Genomic DNA, 26,112 nt, shown 5'->3' on the forward strand with positions numbered 1-26,112 from the left:
TGAACATCCTTTTAGATTTGAATGTCACAGAATGATCTTACTCTCAAATTCTGAATATTATAGTGCACTGGAAGAGAAACTAGTTTTCAACAGTGATGCTGTGATTTAAATATTCCTTTGCATAATTTGGCACAAAACTTGTTCATCTCTTTAGTTCCTGGATGGCTTATATTGCATTCATTTGTGTTCACAGGGGAGAAGATGGAGAAAAAGAAGAAAAAGCCAAAGAAGACAAGGGTAAACAGAAGTTGAGGCAGCTCCACACACACAGATATGGAGAGCCAGAAGTTCCCGAGTCAGCATTCTGGAAGAAAATCATCGCCTATCAACAGAAACTTCTAGTAAGATGTTTTACAGTGAATATTGTTATTGATATATTGTGAGACCATAATCACTCAGGCCCAGTAAATATTCATTGCCTCTCCTTGGGTGGCAATTAGGGGACAAGTCAGCCCTACAAGTTTGTTTCATTTGCTCACCTGGGCGTGTTTATATTTTATAATAAATGCCTTTGGTCCACTGCTCCCTGTCATCAAACCATAACCTCCACCCACATCCACCTTACCTGAAACCATCTGATTTAGTGACTGCTGGCCTCGTGCCACCAGCGTGTTCCCATTACGCCTTTGGGGCAAGTTAATAAATACACCCCAAAGCTCCACTCTGCAGGACACTGTGCCAGGGTCTCTGGACCCTAAGAGCAAAAAGATGCCTTTGAGGGTAGAGGTAATTCACATTGCACTTCCAGGGCTGAATTAATCGATTTTTCTAGAACGTCATCTTTTTATTAAAAATCCAGTTATGAAAGTATTAATGCAGTGAGTCAAATCTCCATTGATACTATGAGGGTCTATTCAGAATTATTCTTTAAATAGAAATAATTTTAAAAATGAATGAAAAGAGAGAAGGCAGTTCTTTACATAGTATCCTATGCATTTTGCAGAAATGCTCCCCAATTAATTAGATGCATATTCATATTTGAAAAACAAAGAAAGAAGGTATAGTTCTCTATCTTTATTCATATTCCTACAAGATGGAATTCTTAAAAATTTTGGTTGAAAGCCCTTTTTTATATATGTATGTATAAATATTACAATATGTACAATTTTTTAAGATGGGTGTGTACAATCAACCTCTCAGAGGTACTGACCAATAATGTCAGACCTAGAAATGAAGACCAATGCTGCTTCTAATAAAGCCATTTGAAAGTCAAAATCATACATAGTGTTTTACAGCCTTTGAGAAATCAAAAGGAAACTCAGGGAAGTCAGTACTATAGTACTCCACCCCTAAGGGACATGAATTGTCCTCAGTAATTGTGTATTCTAATTGCTTATGTAGAAATAAATACTATACATTTTTATATAATTTATGGAAACATATTTTAATTAATAGTTTTCAACTATGTTTTCTTCGACTGTCTTGTATTTTCCCCACATCGTTTAGTACAAAGTATATTAAATGTAAATGTTTTGTAGATCACACTGGATAATCACTGATTTGCTGTGTTGTAATTGTTGCCATGGCTGTAGGCACAGTGTAGATGGTATTGGGCATGAGGTTGAATGGGTCCCAGTATCCTGCAATAGCCTAGTGGATTCCTGAAGACTCTTTCACTACAGTTGTGTAAAGCAAGTCAATAAGAGGGTTGTCTTCCATCTGTCCTCCATGTTCCCTTATCTCTGTGCAGTTCCTAATTTCCTGCTTGTCTGATTTCCTTCCTGTATCACTTTCTCTACTCACCGGTTTGCACGTACAAGGCTAGTCATGGCCATGTCAGGCCATCACAAGCTTCTTGTCCCTCAAGTGTTTGTGACCTGCCAGCTCAGATAAACAAGGTTACCAACTCAGCCTCCATGACCCAACTCCAGTCTTCCACAAGGACAACCAATTTGAGCCAGTTTGGCTGTCACTGGCTGTCAGCCAGTTTGAGTGATGAGCCTGCCTTTGTCCAACAAGCCATGGCAGAAGAGGCAGGGTCCTGTGTGGGAGATGACACCATCCAGATGGGGTGTGTACATGGAGACCAACAATGGCGTGCATTGGTCATCTTGACATGACTTACTCTGCTAAAGCCCCTGGCATATCCACTTGGATACCTCATAGACTTCTCCCACTTAATATTAAAACAAATACTTGATATTTTCCCATAGGCTTTTTCCTTAAACATACTTTTCCTCCTACTTTTTTCAAGCCAATAAATGTCACCAACTGTTTACTGAGTTGCTCGGACTCATTTCTGAGTTCTCTCTCTCTTTCTTGCCTAAACCTTCCCTGACCACCTACCTAAAATAGCACCCACATTCCCTAAGCCCATAGCCTGATGGATTTCTCTTCATGGCATTTAGCATCCTCTGAAATAAGATTTTCTTTTGTTTTTAATCTGCGGATGTATGTCTCCTCCATGCTGGCCCAAATGACTTATTTACTGTTACATCTACAGCTCCAAGAATGTTACCTGATGCATAGTAGGCTCTCAAGAAATAGTTTCAGGCAGATGAATGAATGCTTTAAATTGTCTGCACATGTCAATCTCTTCATTCAATGACCTTTTAATCATTTTTTTCACCTTCAGAACTATTTTGCTCGCAACTTTTACAACATGAGAATGTTAGCCTTATTTGTCGCGTTTGCAATCAATTTCATCTTGCTCTTTTATAAGGTACGTACATCTTCATCTTTCAATAACCAGTACGAAACTGCAGATGGGTTGAATTGCATGCACAAATTTCACACATCCACCAATGAGCACATCTAAACCTATTTTAAAATATGTTTTGATGAAAGGAGAAACCTAGAGCTTATGCACACCACTGATGGTCTTGTAAGGCAGGAGTAGAACTGTTCCTCCAAACTGAGCAGGAAATACCTCAACTAAAGAGTTTTGGTGCAGTGCAGGGTGTACTCAGTGTCCCTAGCCTGATTTGGCTGGATATCCCTCTTGGTACCATATCTGGGTGTGGCATACCCTCATTACTTTAAATTCATGTGATACCTGAGAAGGCAGCTTAGCCATCTAATTTTTCTCCTGCATGCATTAGAATCCTCATAACTCTTGCTTAGACTGGAAGGTGTTTTAAAGGGTGTGCTCATTATATGCCATCAGCTTCTGAAAAGCTATCTTTTTATTTTTAGCCTTTGCTTTTAGTCTTTTCATGGTACATGAGCTTCATATCTGGCTCTCTGCTGACAAGGCTGGGTTTCCATTGTTTCTTGTGTACGCCGATACCTTCGAGGGAGTGAACTGACTGTACTTTTAACTGGTTTGAATCAGGTCTCCACTTCTTCTGTGGTTGAAGGAAAGGAGCTACCCACTCGCAGTTCAAGTGGAAATGCCAAAGTTAGCAGCCTGGACAGTGGCTCACCTAGAATCATCACGGTTCACTACGTCCTGGAGGAGAGCAGCGGCTACATGGAGCCCACGCTGCGGATCTTAGCAATTCTTCACACCATCATTTCTTTCTTCTGCATCATCGGCTACTACTGCTTGAAAGTAAGATAGTTAGGCACCAAGGTACCCGTGTGTGTCTGTGCATGCACATGTCTGTTGCAGGTTGGACTTCTGAGGGAGCAGACTCTGAGATGCAGAGATTATTAGGGAAAGTTCCATGAGTCATCACCTGTGAGGCAAAGAGAAGAAGCAGTGTGGAACAGATGACAAAGTGGGCCTGCAGTTCAGATACCACAGGGCACAGGCACAAGCCCCAGTCTGAAGCTGGGATGCCCCTCTAGGGCTGTCTTGGGCTGGGGCAGCAGAGCCTGACCTTCCATGCTCCATGTTAACCAGTAGTTGGCTTCAGGCTGTCCTGGGAAGGGCTTGTGGCCCTGGGCTGTCTTGTTGTAGCTCCCTTTCACATATTGGTAATTATTACATAATGGCCAGTTTCATCAAAACTTGACCCCCCAGAAGTAACCCACCATGTCCCCCAGCAATGCTCCAGTGTATTTGAGTTATATAATACATGATATAGAACCTAGGAGTCATTTTGATTGTCCTGTTATTAGGTACCTACCTAATGCCACTGTTGGCAGAAAGGCTTCATAATTTGTCACCTTCACCCAGAAAATAATGCAATTCTATCCCTAGAGCCCTACCAGGAGAATAATATAATTTGGTGAACAGAGCTCAAGATAGTCTCCGAGTGCTCAGGGCTGCCCATTACCTTTGCAAACCGCTTTATTTTCCCCTAGCAAGACACTTTTCATGGCAATGCCTTTATTTCACTGTCCCCTGCCTTGGATTGTGAAACTTCTAAAAGACTTTTGAAAAACCAGAGACCAGGGTGAAAGACTAGAAAGCAAAATTTTCTTCAGAAATTCTTCTCCCTCCCTGTCTTTCCTTTGTTTTATTAAGGGGGGGGGTATTCTTGGATTCTTCTAGAATGTCTGCCTCTTTCTTGTATCCATACCTTCTGTAAAATCTGTCCATATGAAAAGAGAATCAATATGTTCTGAAAAGATTTTGGCTAGCTGACAAAGATTTTTGCTGATTGTGAAATTAAAATTTATTTCAAAATAGCATATGGGCATGCTGAGTGTGGAATAATTAAAGAGATTTCTCAAATAACACTGCACTTTTTAGAAGCATGCATTTTGGAACATTAGTAACATTGCTATATTTTATTGTATCCATTCATGCTTATATATATAAAGATCTATATTAAATATATCACAATAAAAGATATATTAAATCTTTTTCTCTTTAATACATATAAGTGATTTCTTCAGTGCAATTATCTCTGAACTTCTATGTGTTTAAAAACATATGATTGTAAATAGTATCTATTCTATCTTCTGTTTTTCCTAAACCTCTAGATGTTTCTTTCTGCCTAAATATAACCAATTCATTCTCACTCAATTTTACCCTTCTGGAAAGGTAACATGGGAAATATTTCTTTTTCCAAAAGCTGTCTTGTAAAGATAGTGACCACAGGAGATGCCAGTAAATCTAAACTAATTTTAACGTGTTTATTTTTTTTCAAATTTAGGTCCCATTGGTTATTTTTAAGCGAGAAAAGGAAGTAGCTCGAAAATTGGAATTTGATGGGCTTTATATTACAGAACAGCCTTCAGAAGATGATATTAAAGGCCAGTGGGATAGACTCGTAATCAACACACAGTGAGTAAAGAATTATATGAGACATTTTTGTGCTCAAAAATTTCAAGACAAAAAAAAACTTTGCTGGGGTACCTGCAGATTTGTCAAAAGTGTAGCGGAGGTGAATAATAGTTATATTTTTGGCCAAGAAAATCAAAAGACTATGCGCTGTTAGCCTCTTAATGGATGCCATCAATTTTTTTCCCCATCTGTGTTTCAAATTCTTTAATCAAAAATGGCTCTGAGTCCATTTCCACAGCACTGATGGAACTTCACATCCATTACTCAATGTTCAGAAATGTGTGGAGATAGAGGGATGTAACCTGCAGTGTAGGGTTATCTCATCGAAAAACCCAGACAAAGCAAAAATGATTCATTAAGAAAAGAGTTGTAGCATTAAAGGCAAAAATATTGAATCTCATACTTTCAGTGTATATAAGTTGTAAACTTTCAGTTGGTACCATCAAGCAGCCTAGCATAAAACTAGTTAAACATTATGACATGTAAAATGTAAGGCAGGGAAACAAATACTTTTTTTATACTTTAATTATTTACCCTTGTGAGGTCAAGACCCAAACCACCAGCTGCTGTTCTTGGTATCAGTCCATCACAAAAGCATAATTTTCCACCACTAAAGGTATTAGTGATACAATATTTTTTGAGTGGTTTCTGCAACTCACATGTGAAGTATCTTTTTATTGTGATCCATTTTGCTTGTTCTTAAAAAGTTAAAATTTATAATATGCTCTGAGTTTTCAAAAGGGGGTAATGTGTTTGTGCCTTATAAATGTTTACTCTAAATGTTAAGTGTTTTATTTATCAACTCTAGCTGTTAATACTAAGTCAAACTAGGTCTGTCCCTTTAAGTGAACTCTGTATTAGTCAAGATGCCATGCTCAGTCTCCTTGAGGATAATGTGGGAATGAGATTTTTTTTTATACTTCATAAGGAAAACAATGACAGATTTGCAGACACTTCGATTTTTAAAGACAGTTGACAAAATACATATCATTTGACATGTTACAAATGACATATATTGACATGTAAATAAATATAACAAGAGTACTTATTAACAAATATGCCCATATTCTTCCCCATTAAAATATTAACCTGGAGCCTTTTTGTGATTTCCATGTGTATATTTTTATATTAACATTTAAATGATATTTAATCTACCTATGATATAGTAGAATTATGAGATAAGATGGAACAAATTCATTATAATTTTTGTGAATGGAAGAATGTATGTTTACATATTATTTTAAGTATTTTGTTTATTCCAAACAATATATTGTTATTTATCCTTTTTTCAAATGATACTCTTTTACTTTTATGCTTTTATATTTTTTAGGTCATTTCCCAACAACTACTGGGACAAATTTGTTAAAAGAAAGGTAATACCTCTCAGAAAGAATGATTCTCTATTTGTTTCCTAGAGTACAATTCAGATTTGAATTTGATGTGGCTCATATGGAGAATGAAATACTGAGGTGTGCTTTATCTGTCTTTTAATGTCATTTCAAAGTGGCAATAGAATTGAGTATGAATTTCAAGAATTGCACTTAAAAAAAAACCCATACTCTGCAGCTATAAAATAAATAAGCATCGCTTCATCCACCTATCCTCTGACTCAGGTGAATAATCGGTGCTCAGTCCACACAGTAATAGGAATTGGTGACAGTTTTCTCAGAGCTTCTTTGGGTCACCTAAATTGGCTAATGACCATTTTCTGATAAGACGGATATAAGTCACGGGGACCAGAATCCAGCTTTATCCTATAAGAGAAAGTCATTGCATGAGAACAAAGGATTGTGTTTTGTTTATTTTACATGAACTTCAGAGATCTGTTTATTTTCATGAAGTTTTATTCTTCTGATGCAGACTGTGCCATAGCGTAGTAGAAAGAACACTAATAGGGCATCAGCGATGAACTGTGACACCTGCTAACTACTCTGAGTTTGAAAGTCAAGGATCTTTGCTCTTCCCACCACAATGGATCTTAATGTTAGATCTCTTATTTTTTTAATGAAATAATGTATGTACCAGTACTTGTACATCAGGAAGTATTACTGCTTTGTGTAAATAATAAAGAAATTTACATAAATTACATAAAGCATTACATTCTAGCTCCTACTCATTCTTTGAACCTTTCTAATTGCCACCCTGACTCAGTTCCCCTCCTCAGTGAGTTCTAGCTCCAGCGTGTACTGCCTGGAGTAGCCAGAAATACCTGCCAGATGAAGTGGTCTTGTTCCTTTGACTCCATGTTACTCGGGATGATTGCCGACTAGCAGATTGTTGTTGTTAGCAATCTGAGGGGAGATAGAGGACTTGCACCAAGAATTGAAATCAGGTAGCAAGAGTTTTGTCTCCTTGCGTGACCTGGAATTCTGAGCAGCATTGCCCACCTGCGTATGAGCACCTCTAAATTGGTCCAGAGCTTTGAAGACTTACTTTTAAACAATTTTAAATGGATAATTTGAACATTTTATTATCCTTGGTTGAGAAGAAAGAAGTTTTGAATTGTTCAAGCACAACTTTCTCTGAAGGAAACTGCATATTCAGAGGTAGATAAATACAGTGTCACTGCAGGGGCACCTGTAGTCAGTTAAGCCTCTGATTTCAGCTCAGGTCATGATCTTAAGGTTTGTGGGATTGAGCTCCATGCCAGGCTCTGTGCTGAGAGTGTGGAGCCTGGTTGGCATTCTCTGTCTCCCTCTTTCTGCATCTCCCCCCACTCTCATGCTCTTTTTTTCTCAAATAAATAAAATTAAAAAAATAAAGATAAAATAAGTAGATTGTAATTGCAGCAAGGACTATTGGTGGCATTCCTACTATACTTAGTGCTGATTTGACTCCTGGGAGTGAGGTGAGAGCACAGCCCCGAGGGAACCCCCACCCCCACCCATTTTTAGCACCAGGAGAATAACACAGAACAGACCTTTGTGGACTGGTGGTGTTGATGTTCATAGGTTGTTTTTTTGTTTTGTTTTGTTTTAACCACCATTGCTCTTTCATGTTTTCATTTACCTTGATTGTATACATTTGGAAAAGGCTGATTTTTATTTCTGCTAATCCCTTCTTCCTTTCCATTAATGTGTTTCTTCCCTCATCCACTCTCTTCTTTCCCTAGGGAATCCCCTTCCTCCTCTCCCTCATGTGCTCATTTCCTCCTTCTGCATTCCTCGTCCTCTGCTCTCCTACCCTCTTTTGCCCTTAGCGGCCCCTTCTCTCTCCTGCTTTTCTTCCATTTGCTTTCCCTGTTGTCTCCATTTTCATCATGCATGAGACTCTCATGGAAAAATTAGGCCAAGAATGGCTGTACACGGGGCTCTGCATCCTGGTCCCGGGGAGCTGTGGGCCCAGGTCTCAGCGCAGGTCTGAAAACGGGACACGTGGGCAAAACCAGCAGATATGACAGAGGGAGGAGGGCCACAAAGTGGAGGAGGACTGCCCCGGAAGGAATCTTATGGTGCAGAAGGATCTGTGCAGGGAATGCCCTGAAGACTCAGGGAGGTAACAAGATTCTGGGGATTACTGAAGAACAGACAGCACAAGTCAGGAAACCAGGGGAGAGTTGACCGGTTGCACTTGTGACCCCAGAGAGGATGCCATCACGAGTGGCCAGCCCATGGCCAGCGATGGTCAGTGTAGAGCTTTGCCCGAGAGTTGCTTTTTTATTTCGTCTCTTGCCAAGCTTAGCAAGCGTGGACATGTCATGTTTTCTTGTTGTTGTTTTTTTTTATTTTAATCTTTAATTATTTTGAGAGAGAGCACGAGCAGGGGAGGAGGAGGAAAGGGAGAGAGAGAATCCCAAGCAGGCCTCAAGCTGTCAGCACAGAGCCCAGCGAGGAGCTTGAACTCACAAACCACGAGATCACAACCTGAGCCAAAACAGTGGCCCGAAGGGCACGCTATGTTTTCTAAGACATAACTTCTTTATCTGCAGAATAGGATGCTAATAACATAGTGTGACTTACATAATGTGACAGTTCCATGAGAGAAAGCAAGTCAGATTTCTTACCATAATTTCTGGTGGAAAGTATGAATTTGGTCAAAGTTCCTTTTGTTTCATTTTTTTCTACTTCTTATTTTCTTGGCCCATCCTCTTCCATTTGCATGCGCCTCTCTCTTGACTAAGAAGTCTTGTTCCTCAGAGGGGTAGTACATACAGGGCTGTAAGTTTGCCTCGACCTTGGCATTGTGATCACAGAAAAAGAGCCAGAAATGAGATATTTAAGTGAACTTGAACATAAGACAAATATATAGTAAGTGTAAAAGTAATTAGATGTTTGTATGTGCATACATACAAGGGATTGCTGAGTAGATGAGGCCAGTAAAATGCTTTGTTTCCTGTCCCCCAGGTTATGGATAAATATGGGGAGTTCTATGGCCGGGACAGAATCAGCGAGCTCCTTGGTATGGACAAAGCCGCCCTGGACTTCAGCGATGCCCGGGAAAAGAAGAAGCCAAAGAAGGACAGCTCCCTGTCAGCCGTGTGAGTGTTACTTAGGCTCTTACCAATGTCTCTAGGCTGAAAGAAGAAGAAATGAATTCACTTCTGAATATGCTAGTGCCCCGATTTCCTTTCCCTCAGAGTCTGGGGAAATAGAGGTCAGGGACACAGAAGATGTACCTAAGGGTCTACTTTTATACTTCTGGCTGTTTTTGGGTGTGGAATGATTGGATTTTTTCCTATTAATTTTGGAAGGTGACTCTTATTATTTACACAAAGCAAAAATTAAATAAAGATGTATGTTCTTAATTTAATTTGCCTTTTCTATCCCTAAATGCCATTTAAGTCAAAGTCAAACATCTGTAAAAGTACAATATATGACTACCTTTCCTGATGCTGTCTGAAAAAAAGGTTAATCTTTCTTTTGTTTCATAAGAGGGCTCTGCAGAGCCGTTTTATTAGAAAAGTTCAAAGTTCATATTCTTTTATCATGATTATTGTGTTTTATTTAAATAGCAAAGATTTCACAAGCCAGAAATACTACGCTGTCATGCTATTACTCAGGAATTTAGCTTTAAAATGAGGTGTTCCTGGTGCACCTGGGTGGCTCAGTCGGTTAAGCATTCAGGTCATGATCTCACGGGTTCGTGGGTTTGAGCTCTGTGTTGGGCTCTGTGCTGACAGCTCAGAGCCTGGAGCCTGCTTTGGATTCTGTGTCTCCCTCTCCCTCTGGCCCCCCTGTGCTCACGCTCTTTCTCTCTCTCAAATGTAAATAAACATTTTAAAAAGTTTTAAAAATCAGGTGTTCCTGATACAGTGCTTTAATAGAATAATGTAACTAGAAAAATGTGAACCAGTTGAATTGAATTTGCCTGAGGTTGAATTTCACATACACACACATACACACATTGCAAATTTGATCAACTGTAATTCTGCAATAAATGTAAAGCATACATGTTTTTAAAAATGTAATTTCTTATTGTAACCACTTACTGATTTTAGAATAAACATAACAGTTACCTTCCCTTAAAAACGTGTCCACTTTTCTTGTAAATTTACAGTCTCAGTCAGTTAGGGATGTGACTACTTTGGAAATACAGATACCTGAGGCTCTGTAGGATGGTATTATTTTGTGTCAGATAAATATTTTAGCTAGCATTAAAAAACCATTTTGGCTGACCTATCTCATTGGTCATATAATTTTTATCTATCTGAAAACTGGTTAGAGCTACATGGTTTTTAAAAATAATGTGAACTCAGTTTAAAAGTAGTTCTGTGGACAAATACATGATGGAAACTGTGAATTTAGATCCAAAGTATCACCTGGGTACTTTAAGAAAACCCATGTGATATGTAATGAGTATGTCACTGTATAGGAGATGAAACACCTTGCCAGTGCTTAGGAATTAAGAGCCTTATGTTAGAATATCATATAAAAACCAGGACCATAGAGCAATGCTGAGCTTTCTACTAATATTTTCAGATCTCTGACAAATGATATAGAATCAAATTGTTTTAACTGAATTATGTTCTTTCCATGGTCATATTTATGACCTTAAAAAAAAAACTCTGGAAAAAAATAGAAGGAAAGTTTAAACTGTTTTGTAAACAAAAAGTTTTTTTACTATGACCAAATGGTTTTATTTTTTTTGTCAATGTTTAATTATTTTTGAAAGACAGAGAGAGACAGAGAATGAGCGGGAGAGGAGCAGAGAGAGAAAGGGAGACACAGAAGCGGAAGCAGGATCCAGGCTCTGAACTGTCAGCACAGACCCTGATGTGGGGGCTCAATTCATGAACTGCAAGATCATGACCTCAGCCAAAGTTGGACAATCAACCATCTGAGCCACCCAGGCGCCCCTGAACAAATAGTGCAATTTTCCACTGTTTTACATAAGAAATGTTTGCAAGTTTGACCCCCTAGCAAAGTGTCAAGAAATTAATCTGGCATTAATGCCTTTAAATATGAAGGGGCACCTGGGTGGTTCAGTCATTTGAGCATCCAGCTCAATTGGATTTTGGCTCAGGTCGTGATCCCACAGTTTTATGAGTTCAAGCCCCAAATGGGGCTCTGTGCTGATGGCGTGGAGCCTGCTTGGGATTCTCCCTCTCTCTCTGCCCCTCCTTCACATATACTCTGTCTCTCTCAAAATAAATAAATATATTTTTTAAAAAAGAAAAAATAGTCATGTATTGAAACCCATTTTAAATATTCACAGAACTTTTAAAAATGTTCTTTAGTAATAGAATTGATTCTAGCCCAAAGATATCTTTATTTCCTTAATAGAAAAATTCCTAGGCTAAGGTAAATTAAAACTTAACCTTTGGGGAGAAGTCTCTAAGAAGTCCATTTTCATTAGCAGTTACTGATCCTACCACTTAAAATTTAAGATTAGCCTTCCTAAAAAAAAATGACTAAAGAAGTAATCAAAGTCTAAAATAGTAAATATAGAGAAGCCCTTTTGAAAATAACACTAATATTCTATTGCCTTATTACTATCATATCAATTACCTGGAATATTAGAAACGCTAACGAAGTTATAATTTCTAGCACAGAAATCAGTGGGCCGCTCTGAAAAATATGAGAGTTAGAAAGTATGTTTTAAAACGTATGTATTCAATTTACAAAGATCATGAATATTTATGCTAAGATTTCCTCATCCAGCACATTTATTGAGGGATCTTCCATGTGTGATACAATGTGCTTGGTGTCAGGGAGTTTGTAGACTAGGGAGAAAGACATAAGCGTGCATAGATACCTGCACACTCACAACTACAGAACAACATGGGAAATTGTAATAAGTCTACAAGGTACTTTGGGAACCAAGGGGAAAAGACAAATGCCTTCTTGGGTAGAGAGATTTTTTTTAAAACAAAAGGAAACACAAACACGGTGAAAGAGCCCTTTCACAGGCAAATTTAGTTGTAAAATGAATGTGGATGTTTATGCAAATTTTTATTAGCCTGAGTAAAAATTACACCGCTGGAGTTAAATTACAAATGTATAATGAAAGTTGGCGAGGAAACTTTGGATGCACATGTGTTCATTAATTTAGCATAGTTTCTGGAAATCATTCTCACGTAACAAGTGAGTTTACCTTATATTTAACGTAGGAAAAGAAAGCTCTGATCTTAAATAATAGAAGTTGAAGGTAGTGATGCTTTGTTTTGCAAAATCCCTCTAAAAAAACCATCACAAAATTCTGGAACACATCATCCAACAGCACCTAGGATGGAACTCATTTCCTGAGATGGTTGCCAGTTTCATCCCTCGGAAAGAATGCCAGCAGGCTCTTAAAAGCCTCTGAGTCTTTGTTTCGCATGCATATCTACAAATCCTTCTGTTTTTTGTATTTCCAGACTGAACTCTATCGATGTGAAGTATCAGATGTGGAAACTAGGAGTCGTCTTCACGGACAACGTAAGCCCGCCTCACTACCACAAAGTACAGTGTACTCTGATTAGACAAGTCTGTTGGGATTCTGCTGGTGGTAGATAGACAGTGATTTAAGGAAGTCAATTAGATAGCAATTCACTTAATACAGATCATTATCTGAGAATGACCCACAGAAATATGTGGTTAATTATCCCCTTTCTCTCAATCCATTTCTTTCAATAGCTGAAAGATGAACATGAAAATATACTTTTGCAAGAAAAAGAAACCGAGATGCAAATTCACATGTATTTTCATTTAGGTTTTAGTTGGGTAATTACATACTTAAAAGTTTTCTAGATGTTAAAATGGAAGTTCTAAATAAATAAATTTGAAAAACATTAATTATGATAAAGTTGTTTCCCCCAAATTAAGTGTGTTAAACTATTGTGGTTTTTGTTCTTGATTGATCCTAAGAGCCTATGAACTAATGTAGGGCCCAAGTCTGTATCCATATATAGGTGATCCAAAAATCACCTAGTATGAAAAGCCACTGGCTATCAGGTCAGACAGTCACATTTTACTGCCCTGGCTTGCTCAATCGTTTCATATCTTTGACTCAGAATTTTCAGTTTAAAAAGTCATTACTGTCAATTGGTTTTATGGTCCCATGTACGGTCTCTGGGAAGTTGCTGGAGATAATCATGAAATTCTGCTGAATGGATCAACTACAAATGTTGCTGTCCAGTCCCAGCTCGTCTCCTCCTGCTTGCTCATAATCTCCTACCATCTTCACACACCTCCTGCGAAGGGGAACTTACAAGCAAACCCAGAGGCTTGGCCCTAGACCCTCCTCTGTTTTTGCTTCTGTTTTGTCTCCCTTGGATATCTCATTTAGTCTCAAAATCTCACTAATTAGCAGTGACTTTTATAGCGAATGGTAATTCTATTCTCCTTAAGGCCAATGACACCCCCCAAATTCTCCTGCTTCTGTCCCCACCTCTACTGTACCCAGTCATGGGCCTGGAACTCTGGGTCTTTTAGAGAACTCTCCAAAGATCTCAAAACAAGTCTTGTAAGTATCTTTTAGAATTGTCAACTGTTAATGTCTTCAGCGAATTTCTCTTCTAATAATGGAAGCAAGTCCCTTGAATTAAAAGGAAACCACCTCGACTCTAGCACTGGTGTTTTCCATTCAAGTAGACCAGCCATCTTGGCTTCTGCCAGTTAAGGTCAATCCTCCTTGACCTCCTTATATGCCACAGTACTTGTGTCATGCAAGATACCTATCTTGCTATAGTTTTCTTGCCTCCAGAGAATTCGGATGTGGACAGACTTCTTCATTCTTCTTTCTGATACATTATTCTGATATATTATTCACCCACCTGTAGTTTCATGGCTTCTATTTGGCCAGCCACTTCTCAACATGTCTTCAGACTTCAACAGTGCGGTTTCTGTGTGAAACACAGCTAGGCTTACCAGGTGAAGTACAAGGTTCCTAGTTTAATTTAAATTACAGATAACTAGGGGAACCTGGATGGCTTGGTTGGTTGAGCATCTGACTTCAGCTCAGAACATGACCATAGTTCAGGCCCTACGTTGGGCTCTGTGCTGACAGCTCAGAGCCTGGTGCCTGCTTCAGATTCTGTGTCTCCCTCTCTCTCAGCCCTCCTCCACTTCTGTGTGTGTGTCTCTCTCTCAAAAATAAGTAAGTAAAAAATTTTATAAAAATTTTAATTACAGATAACTAAATATTACATATTATACTTATATGTTTATATATAGGTATGTATATATACCTGTATAGGTATTTTTTATACCTATAATATATATATACTTATATATTTATATATTTATATGTAAGTATATCCCAAATATTGCATGGAACATACTTAATCTAAAAATTATTTATTCTTTGCCTGACATTCTACCACAACTGGGAAGGCTGTGGGGTTTTTTTTTGTGAAATCTGGCTCTCTAAGCATAGCACCTGTGTCATCTACACATGTACCTTTGGCTCCCCGGATCACCTATATTAATCCCCTTTACTCATCTTGTGCCCACAAACTTGTCCTTTCTCCTCAGCCTTTGCATTTCTTAATAGCCTGCTGGATGTGTCTATCCAAATGTCCTGTGACAAATGTATCTTTTCCTCTCCTCACTCTTCTCTGCTAAACGCAGGCCCCCTGTCCACCATTTCCTCCTTCTGTTAGTATTTTTGTTGTTCTTGCTACTTATGCTCAAATGACCAGCTTGGATTCCTTTTCTTTCTCTTTCTAATATAAACATTCAGTTATGTGCCTAATTGGATCTTTTTTCTATGATTCTCCCTTCTGCCCTGGCCAGTTCTGCTGGTAGTCATGCCTCTCCCAACCTCCCCTGTGGGATTGGCCAGTAGTGGCCTAACATAACGGCTCTGCCACTTACATCTTCTTTAAGAAAGTATATTGACCTGAGTGAGCTCACTTTCCTCATTTATAAATTTGGGGATAAAACTGCCTACTTCTCAGGAGTCTTGCTAGAATAAAATGAGAAACTGTATGTGCAAATATGCGAGACAGTATTTTCATAAAATGCTGCTTTTCACATACCGTTGTTCCATATGGTGCTCCGGGGGCTCTCGTGTGCCTGTGGGATGTGCCCATATCCCTCAACCTGGCTTGAAGTCTTTCCTACCTCACTGTACATTTCCAGCCTCATCTTCTGAAACAGAAACTCACTCTCAACCAAACTGTCATTCCTCAGCACATTCTGCATAGTCTTATTTTGGTGTCTATTTTCAAGTACTGTTTTCTTCCACCCAGTGTCTAACTGCAGCCCCACACTGCCCATAAAAGCTTTATACCACCTCAGCCCCCATCGTCTTGTGTTCTCTGTTAAAGCTTAAGACAGATTCTAGTCAAAATGAAGGCTTCCGCCCCTTCCCAAAATATGTAGCTCTTGAATCCAGTGGCAAAACATGTATTAGTGTCCAGGGGACCCTAATCCAGAAAGTAGGCATGATCACAGTATCTTTTATTCTACTTTATTCATTCTTCTCCCTTCAAAAAGTTTATACATTTATATGTAACCTCTGTAAAGCGAATCCCTTATATTGCTAATAAACAAGATTCCTACAGATAGTACCATTTGTATTATTAGGCTTATTATAGCCTTCAGTGACATTAAGTAGTATTTGCATTTTCTCCTAGACTTGTTTTGGCTCACAAAGTGAGATGTTTGGTTAATAAAATACTGTTCATAATCTCTTATAACTAGTGAGTCTCCACAAACAATAATTTAGGGAGTGAGTATATAAAAAATGAAGGAGGGGAGGGATAGTTGGTTGGTTCTTTGGTTGACTGCAGAGCAGGGCTCTCGGTGGAAATATTGTCCTCCCGGTGACATGTGGCAATGTCCAGAGACCTCTTCAGTGGTCACAGCTGGGGAGGGGGTGCTACTGGCCTCTCATGAGTGGAGAGCAGGGTCGTTGCTGGCCATCCTGCAGTACACCAGACACCCTCCACAACAGAGAATTAACCTGAGGTGAAAACACCTTGCTGTCAAGTATTAGGTCAGTAAAATTCTCGCTGGGAAGACATGTAAGAACAGCCTCTCTGATCTAAAGGAGAGAAAGACATTGAACCTCTGAGAACAAAGTAAATAAAAATAAAATATATAAACTTATATAACTAAAATTATATAAATGGATAGACTTAGGAGGTAAAGCAAATGAAGTGACTGGAACAGGACAAAATCAGACTAGCTTTGGACAACAGTGACTCCTTCTGTTTTCTGATATGCTTCCTTCCTGTTTGTCTTCTCAGTCTTTCCTCTACCTGGCCTGGTATATGACTATGTCTGTTCTGGGACATTATAACAACTTTTTTTTTGCTGCTCATCTTCTTGACATTGCTATGGGATTCAAGACACTAAGAACCATCTTGTCATCGGTAACTCACAATGGCAAGCAGGTAAAAGTTGATTTTTTTTTTTTTTTTACCTCCCGTGAAAACCACCACCACCACCAACAACAACAAATATACCAGTAAAAATAAAACCCAACCTCCAATGGCAGTGTATAGTTTTGAAGATTTTTGTGAATGGAGGATATGCACTTTTTCTTTTACAAGCCATGAGGAATATTGGTTGAACAGTCCCCTGCACCTACATTCAAGTCTTGGCTTGACTGATTCACTGTGTGACCTTGGATAACTGATTTCACGCTTTTAAATCTCAACTCATTGTGTAAAATAAATACAGTAAAATTACCTACCTTTTAGAGTTTCTGGGAAAAAATAAGAACATAAATGTGGAGGTGTTAGCACACAGGCTCTGTCACATATAAAATACTGGAGAAAATAGTTATTTTTTTCCTAATATGATATTTACTCTGTTTGATACCAGAGGGAACCGAACTGTGTTGCCAGAATCCTGAGGCACTAGTTATAGTAGTAATAAAACACGAGGTGCCGTATTCTTAGTTTAATGTGATATTTAAAAAGTAGGTATGATGTGGTCCCTTCTGCATTTTTAAATTAAACAGAAAGAATCTTAATGTTTCCTACTAGGTAAGGTCATACTCCAAGTACTTCCATACTGGCTTAGTTCCAGATAATCAATTTATGTTTTAATGGTGCCCAGTTGTAACATGAAAAGTTTCATTATTCATAAACTCATTGTAGAAGCATGTATTTATTGATTCATTCTCTATCACATGTCTACTGGAAGGTAACACATTCTGTATTAGTTATGTGGTTTAACAGTCCTTCTTTTCCAGAATTTTGTAATTCAGCATATTTTTAAATCCATGCCCCTCCAGAATGTGTGAACCATGTCCATAATTAAATTCATAGAATTCATAGTTAAATTATCATGATTTTTGTTTCCTAAATTCCAATACATTGTTCTTCTTCTATATGTCACTTTAATTTCTGAATGTGACTATGACATCAGCAAAAAGTGTTTCTTCATTCATAGTATTGAGCTCCTAATATATTTAAAGAACTGGAGATTCTGAATCTATTGTGTATTTTCACACAAAAGGATTGGCATTGCTTTCAGTACACTTCTGAAATTTTTTGGGATTATTCCTTTTTTTAAATGTTTAATTTATTTCAGAGAGAGAGAGAGAGACAGCGTGAGCAGGGGAGGGTCAGAGAGAGAGAGACAGAATCTGAAGCAGGTTCTAGGCTCTGAGCTAGTTGTCAGCACAGAGCCCAATGCGGGGCTCAAACTCACGATCCATGAGATCATGACCTGAGCCAAAATTGGACGCCCAACCGACTGAGCCACCCAGGTGCCCCTATTCCTTTTCTTTTTGAGATACCAATTTTTCACTTGCAGAAATATAGAAAGCTTAATAGTCCTTATGTAAAATATGTAGAAATTTATAGTGGCATTGTACTTAGTTTATGGAAGTGAGTTAAGCTCTCTATTCAGATAGCATATTTTCTTCAGATAGTTATAAAATGATTTTTGAAGGACTTAATATATGCTGCCACAGTCAAGAACATAGGAATTCATTGTAATCAGAGGAGGCAGACATAAAAAATAATGCATTTTAGTGTGTTTAGATTTTTTGTGATATAACCAGAAATATATTTTTACCAACTCGAAAATATGAAAGTCATATTTTCAGCACATACATATTATGGTCAATTTGGATGTGAAATTCAATGAGAGTTTATTCACATTCCAGCTGTAGTATGCATTTATTAACCAATTAAGTAGCCAAGTTTTGCATAAAATAGTCTGACCACTTGATAAAATAAAGAGAATATGAAAATAAATTTCCCCACTGAGGAGTAAAAAGGTATGGTGTAAGGTATGGATCCCATTACTTTCTAGTCAATAAACCCAGGTATGTGCTCATAGAATATTCCCCTCTCTCACTGATGTCAAATATGCCAGTCGTATATGTCTTGCATTTCTAATGTATGTTCAATGTCACATTGCTTTCCAGCTTGTATTAACCGTTGGCTTGTTAGCTGTTGTTGTATACCTGTATACTGTTGTGGCATTCAATTTTTTCCGAAAATTCTACAATAAAAGTGAAGATGGTGACACACCAGATATGAAATGTGATGATATGCTAACGGTAAGTGCATACACTTTGATCTCATATGAATGAAAAATTCTTCTGCTTCTTCAATACGAGTGGTTAGAAAATAGCATACCCAGTATGGCTCTTTAAAGAATCAAGTTTTCATTGTTTAGTGGACATGATATACCATTTCTGCCATTTTTACACATCTGCTGTACCAGCCTGACATCAGTAGAATTTTCACAAAAGGAACTTAGAACTGGAAGGATTAAGATAAACACTTTAGCTGAATTGGTTCATAGATTCCCAGACAGCAGGTAAAATTATTTCCTGGGAGAATATTTTGAAGCCTTTGTTACTTGTTTACTTTAATGATATTAACTGACATCAAGGATATCCAAAAATGTATCTCTTACCTGAAGTCAGAGTTTTTGCTTAAATATTCAGTATTGTGGCTTAAATTACGTTTTTAGTCTTGGTTTTAAAATCAACAGATGTTTAGACTTTCATATTGCTCTCTCCCTGTCCCATAAACCGCCCCTCTGATCTTGGCAAATCAGAATTTTTTATAGGTGAGATCTTAGATTGTAAATACGTATCTCTAGCTGAAAAGAGATGAATTCTTCAATGAGCACCAAATCAAAATTCCTACATAGTTGGGGTTAGTGGTGAAAGAGACCAACAAAGTGATAGTAAAATTACTCTAGTAAAAAAAAAAAAGTCCCAAAAGAGTAATGAGAGGGAACCATTAATATTATTAAACCAATACTTAAGGCAGATTTTGTATTAGAGAATGATACATCTGTAGGACAGAATAGAGAGTCTAGAAATACATGCAGATACACTTGGAAATTAAAAGTATGATAAAACATGGCTTTTGAAGTCATGAAATAAAAAATGAATTCAGTAATTCTTGATACTGGGGAAGTTTTGATAAAAATTTATACCAACCTAGTTCTTTAAATCAAAATAAACTTTTAATGCAAAAAAATAATAAAAGTAATAAGAATTTGACTTCTGAAATAATAACAGTTCTTAAATGGGTCTTCCTGAGTATGTCGTGAAAACAAAGATGCATGGGGTCCTAAAGAATTACTTTAAAAAGTAACAACTGTAAGCAGAATCTTAAAAACAAATGAAAAATGGGGAAAAATATATTCAACACTGTAGCATAAGGCCAGTGTCCTTAATTTACTAAGCCTTTATCACATCACTCGGAGATAAACAAGCCAATAGGAAAATGAACAAACCATATCTAGACAAGTCACGGTAAAATTCAGTCAGCTTACAGATTGGGAAAGATACTTACCCACTTAAAGAAATGCAAAGCAGAACAATTAGCTGCCACTTCTCATCTATCAGGTTTGCAAAATATTAAAGTTTGTTAATACTACAGTTGTTGAATTGAAGGAAAAACTGAACTGAAAAACTTTCATGAACACTTGTTGGGAATTCAAATTGATACAATGATTTTAGAGAAAGTTTGCAATATCTGTCACATTTTTCATTCAACTTGTCAGTTCCACTGCTCATACTGATTTAAATCTTTGTTTACAAATAGGCTCCTGTATGTTTAAGGATAACTTGCTACTATCACAAATTGGAAGTAATCTAAATTATATCAAAGAGTCCCAATGAAATCAACTATGGCAGATCCATATAATGGAAAAGTAGGTGGCTGTTTAAAAATAAGACAAATCTGCACATGCTGATATAGAAAGACATACAGATTGCATTTAAGTGGGGAGGGAGGAGGCAAGAGCTTGAATAGGGTTATGATAAGATCCTGATTGTGTGTACACACACACACACACACACACACACACACGCTAGAATGTACACATTAGATACGTTAGATTATGTTAGATCTAATGGATGGATACAGCGTTTCTGGAAGGATACATAGGAAACTGATAACAATGGTTCCTACAGGAAGTGGACTACAGATTAGGGAGAGAAGAAACTTACACGGTAAGAGACTGGTCACTAGTGGTAACATCCACCAGTCGCTAACATATGACACTTTACCATCAGTGAGGAAGTTACTTTAGACATCCTTCATCTCTTCTTGCGGGAGCTGCCTTTAATATCCACCTTCCCTCTCTACCCAGTGACCCTGAAGACCCGGGGTGGCAGCTGGCTAGAGGCAGGGAGAGGAGCGGACAGCTGGAGGAGTCAACAAGGCACAGCGGAGTCCATAATAACTAACAGCAGGCAGTGGTGCTTCCAGTGACTCCAGGGAGATTCAATTCTATTCTATAAGCACCCCACCCCCCACCATGGTTCTAAATCTCAAAGTCCACCCTGGTTGCGTCAGAAAGTTTAGTGAGATGATTCACTGCCAGAGGGTGCGGTGCTCGGTGAATCGCTGGATTGCTGGAAAGTCAGGATGCCTGCAGGTAGTGCTGTTGAGTGGCCTGTGTTAGGCACAGTGGGAACAGTGTGGCCTCGCATGCCCCCTTCCTACCACAATAAGTCCCCTGTCACATCCAGGTGTCTCCTTCTTTGTCATGAGTCATATTTGACCCTATTCACTTATCCTAATAGTATCCTTGGATGACCACATTTCAAATATCACTCTTGGTATTTTCCATTGCTTTTGTAAATTTTGCCAGTGAACTTACTATGAGAAGATTCCAGGTGTGGTTTGAGCACCAGGTGTCTTAGGAAGACAACAAACTGCCTTTACGTGGTTGACATTACCCAGTTGCATGGAACACGTAGGGAGAAGATAGAGAAGTTTACCTCACTTTAGGGTGAGGAAATAAGGCTCTTGATATTTTTGACCATGGCCTCAGGACTGAGCCAGAGCCTGGATTTTGTTCAGTTGGAGGGATTTCTGCCCCTACCAGTGAGACTAGCTGTGACTAGGTCTGTTCTGGGTGTTACCATGTCTGCACATAACCGTAAGCTTTGTATCTTGCCTTTGGCTAGGGTGAGGATGTGGGTTGGGGGCATCATAAGGATGTGCCTTAGATGTTTCTTCTCGCAAAAGAGAAAGTTCATTGCAAGATACAAACATCTAAGCCCCCACACTGCCATCAGGTGATCAACCATACGGGGTCTGTGTAGCTTTGCACATGCTTGTATCCAGCTGACTGTTCTTAGAAATGGTCACATTAGAGACCACGTTACCTAGATTTACCTTATAATAGTTGGTCTCAAAACCCCTTTTAGTTTGCCTCTTACCAATACTGTGCAGCAAGGTTTGAACAAGCCAACATTTAAAATGCAACTGCTCACTTGTAGTGATGCTCATTCGAAGTTAAGGCTTAGCAGAACCACGCAGCTAGCAAGACAGAGTATGGAGTAGGAAGTGGTCACATTTCGTTTCTTGCATGTACCTCTCAAAAGAGAATCTTTTCTTTACATCCATCACTAGCACTTAGTCTGCACAGGGTGAAGTCAGGGATTGTTTGCTTCTGATAGGTTTTCTTCACTCACACCCTGTTTTCTTGGCAACATGCTGAGTTTCCAGTGCCTTCATTGCTTCTGGTAGTTTCCTGGGGTATGTAGAACATTTTAGGTTTCCACAGGGATGTGGTTCATCTGCCAGTGTTTCATACCTAACAGCAGGTGGCGCTATAGCTGCAGTTTTACAGACTCCGTGATACTTCAAGCCTGCCTGCCTGCCTGCTCACCTGCCTGCCTCCTCCTTTTCTTTCCTTCCTTCCTTTTTCTTTTTCTTTTTTCTTCCCTTCCCTTCCCTTTTTTTTTTTTTTTACTTATTTAATTAGGATCGTGGTGTTTGAAGCCTGAGAATCTGATTAAACTATTAGTATCCTGAGAGAATCTGAACCTCTTCTCTAAGAATGTAGGAGGAGAAAGTGAAACATGATCAAAAGTTCCAAAGTCCCCTGGGCAAAAAGATGATTATAGCTAACTAGCCAGGGAGACTGACCTGGCCCAGAGAAAGACATTCATCTCAAAGGCATGGTTCTTCCACAGCTCACCAGGGCAGCTCTTCGTGAGCCACAGCTCAATGAAGCCACCCTCACATCCCCTGAGTCAGGAACTGCAGGGAAGGTGTCCAGACCTGTTGTGTATTTTGGAAAAAAAAAAACTTCCAAGGTGGTTGAGAGAATGAGTTACTCCTAGGGAAGTAACCAACTTAGGGGACCGTTCTAAATCACTCATTTAACTATAAGTAATCTCTATCTGTCTCCGTCTATGTCTTTTGTCTTTCTCTCTCCATTTCTATTTCTCCCCCTATTTTTTTTTCTTTTGGGTCAGGAGAAAGATGTCATAAAGATCTTCCCCAAGCCACCAGAAGCTGTTCCTCCTCAGTATTTCCTAAAGCTGTCATATACAGTGATCAACTCCGTAATGAATCCATTTGGGAGATGAGTGAGTAGGGGAGAAACCATAGAATATTCCATTTTGGGAATTACCAACTGCGTATTCCCAGTGCTGGTAGCACTGCGCACCTTCCTTCCTCATGACTCAGATTCTCTGAACAGAGTATATCAATTTGTCTCCCAGAATTATGGCTTTCCATTCTCCAACTCTGACATTCAGGTTTAAGTTGATTCTGTGAAAAGGAAGGTGAATGAGAGATTTTCCATTTTCAGGAGCAGAATGATAATGTGACAACTAAAAGCCTGACAGCCCTATGTACCTCGTATCCCAGCCATCCACTGTTATTTCTGGGGATAACCAGGTAGTGCAGGTTAAGGTTGGGAAATCGGTATCAAAACCCCACAGGCAAACTGTGCATTATATACTTTTAAAATTTGGTATCTTATTAAGCCTAAATAATCAAATCCATAAGACTGCCTATCTTTTCAGCATAGCCATAAGTCTATTGAAATATGGTAGAATCCTTTTTGTCAACATCAGAGCTTTTACAGAATGAAGGTGAGCAGAGAGACATGGATGCTGCTAGATGGCTGGCGGGAGACCCTAGAAATAGGAGACACTTACTTTGGTACTTTCACCTCATTTCATGGTCATGTCTTCAACTATGCATGTCTCGAAACTAAACATTCTCTTGAGGATAGACTCACATTAAGCAGGCTCCTAAGAGTCAGATGTATGAGTCAGAATACCAATATTCTACTCATTAAGAGTTCATGCCACAAGTCAACACATTATCTTCCCTACAGAAAAACTCTATGGGCACCGGGGTGGCTCAGTCAGTTAAGCATCTGACTTCTGTTCAGGTCATGATCTCATGGTTTGTGACTTCAAGCCTTTTGTTGGGCTCTGTGCTGACATCTCAGAGCCTGGAGGCTGCTACGGATTCTGTGTCCTTCTCTCTCTCTGCCCCTCCCCTGCTTGTGCTCTGTCTCCCTCTCTCTTTCTCTCTTAAAGATAAATAAACATTAAATAAAAAAAATCTTGAAAACCAAATTATAATCCAGTAAAAGTATTGGTCGGCAAGATTTAGCAAAAGGAAGTAGCTAGATGATCTTGGTCCCCTACATGTCAAACAAGCATGAGTTGGAGAGCTAGGACATTCCAGAATGTGGACGGATAACTGCAGTGATACACTGTTGGCCCACTCTGGGTGTGATATGAGGGTGAGGAAACAAAGGGTCAGAACTGGATGTGGAGAAGTGCCAACCAGAGCCAGGTAGATTGTCCAAATCGAGTCTTCAGCCCAGAGAGGGGATTGCAAACAAAGCTAAGTAAGGTGAAGCCAACAAAGGATGGTCTATGTTAGTTCTCTATGTAAAGAGTAGGCAGCTGCAATAGAACATGATCCAGGGGTGCCTGGATGTCTCATTTGGTTAAGTGTCTGCCTCTTGGTTTCAGTTCAGGTCACGATTTTGTGGGTTCAAGCCCCACATAGGACTCTGCGCTGATGGTGTGGATCCTGCTTGGAATTCTCTCTCTCCCCCTCTCTGCCCCTTCCCAACTCATGCTGTCTTTGTCTCTCTCTCTCTAAATAAATAAACAAAAACCTTTAAAAAAAAAACAAAAACGCTCTCCATTTCCTGTGGCCATGACTAAGAACATATGAAGACAGATTTGGAGAAAGCCATATAATTACAATCTTTTCTTAATAACAAGAATTGTGTATGGTAAAAATATTCTAGCAAGATGCAAGAGTATACAGTGAAAATAAAACTTTTCCCCCAGATCCACTGCTAGGAGTTTCAGGCACTGTTTTAGACACACAGAGTTCTGGGAAATTAATGCAGTCTCCTGATGGATATTCTTTTAAATGACAGTCTTCAAAATTTTACTTCCAGAGTTTGGTTCTGTAGTGGGTACCAGGAACCTCAGTATTTAGTCCTCTAGGAGAGCCGGAATACATAGTTAGGTTTAGGCTCCATCAGGCTGTCTTTACAGAATGACTTTTCTGGGGCACCTGGGGGGCTCAGTCAGTTAAGCAGCTGACTTCATCTCAGGTCATGATCTCACAGTTTGTAAGCTCAAGCCACACATTGGGCTCTGTGCTGACAGCTCAGAGCCTGGAGCCTGCTTGAGATTCTGTGTCTCCCCCTCTCTCTCTGTCCCTCCCCTGCTCATGCTCTTGTCTCTCCCTCAAAAATAAACAAACATAAAAAAAAAAAAAAGAATAACTTTTCCGGCCTCTCTGCAAGACAGACCCCTTACCTGAGCCCCAGGATGGTTCCTGGGTGGGCAGTGGCAGAGCCGGCTTCTGATCCACTTCATTTGCTATGTGCCAGATTGATAAACCTCCTTCCTGAGGGACCCAATCTTCATTTAATTCTGATCACTGAATTCCAGGCATCTGGCCCAGGACACTTTCTATGTGCTGCATCTCTCACTATATTAGCTGTTGAACTGGGAGCATTTTGGGGTCACCTTGCTGCCTGCCCTTTTTGGAGTGATCTGAGAATTTGAGGTTGATGGGCTGAGACAGCAAAGTCTCCATGAGAACACTGATCAATCATGACTTTGCACCCCTCATTCAGCCCTAGGTGATGTATAAGTTCCTATCACGTGCTGGACATTATTTTAGGCCCTGATAATAGAGCAGTAACCAAAGTCTTTCTTGTAATGAAGCCAGTTCTAGTGCAGTGAGAGAGATCATAAAGCATCAAAAATAAGTAAGTGGTAGATACAAGTTTGGAATTCAGGAAAGAGACCCGAGGTGTAAACAGAAAAAAATTTGTAAGTCATTGGCACAGAGATGGTACTTAACTGTGAAGTGGGAACATTCGTCTAGGAAGAACTGGCCAAGGAGA

General features: G+C 39.1%; 1 protein-coding gene across 1 annotated transcript in view; it reads left to right on the forward strand.

The window, feature by feature from the left end:
- The window catches only part of RYR2 (ryanodine receptor 2), a 468,566-nt gene that overhangs the window by 433,929 nt on the left and 8,525 nt on the right, over positions 1 to 26,112 (forward strand). The window contains exons 92-100 of the mRNA XM_039254352.1: positions 194 to 341; positions 2,576 to 2,662; positions 3,275 to 3,493; positions 4,989 to 5,119; positions 6,450 to 6,492; positions 9,463 to 9,596; positions 12,915 to 12,975; positions 16,734 to 16,880; positions 18,872 to 19,006. Coding sequence (XP_039110283.1) covers positions 194 to 341; positions 2,576 to 2,662; positions 3,275 to 3,493; positions 4,989 to 5,119; positions 6,450 to 6,492; positions 9,463 to 9,596; positions 12,915 to 12,975; positions 16,734 to 16,880; positions 18,872 to 19,006 — 1,105 coding nt within the window. The remainder of the gene's footprint in view (positions 1 to 193; positions 342 to 2,575; positions 2,663 to 3,274; positions 3,494 to 4,988; positions 5,120 to 6,449; positions 6,493 to 9,462; positions 9,597 to 12,914; positions 12,976 to 16,733; positions 16,881 to 18,871; positions 19,007 to 26,112) is intronic.

This window comes from Hyaena hyaena, unplaced genomic scaffold, assembly GCF_003009895.1.
Source record: "Hyaena hyaena isolate Hyena2069 unplaced genomic scaffold, ASM300989v1 scaffold_485, whole genome shotgun sequence".
In the NCBI taxonomy this organism is placed as follows: Eukaryota; Metazoa; Chordata; class Mammalia; order Carnivora; family Hyaenidae; genus Hyaena; species Hyaena hyaena.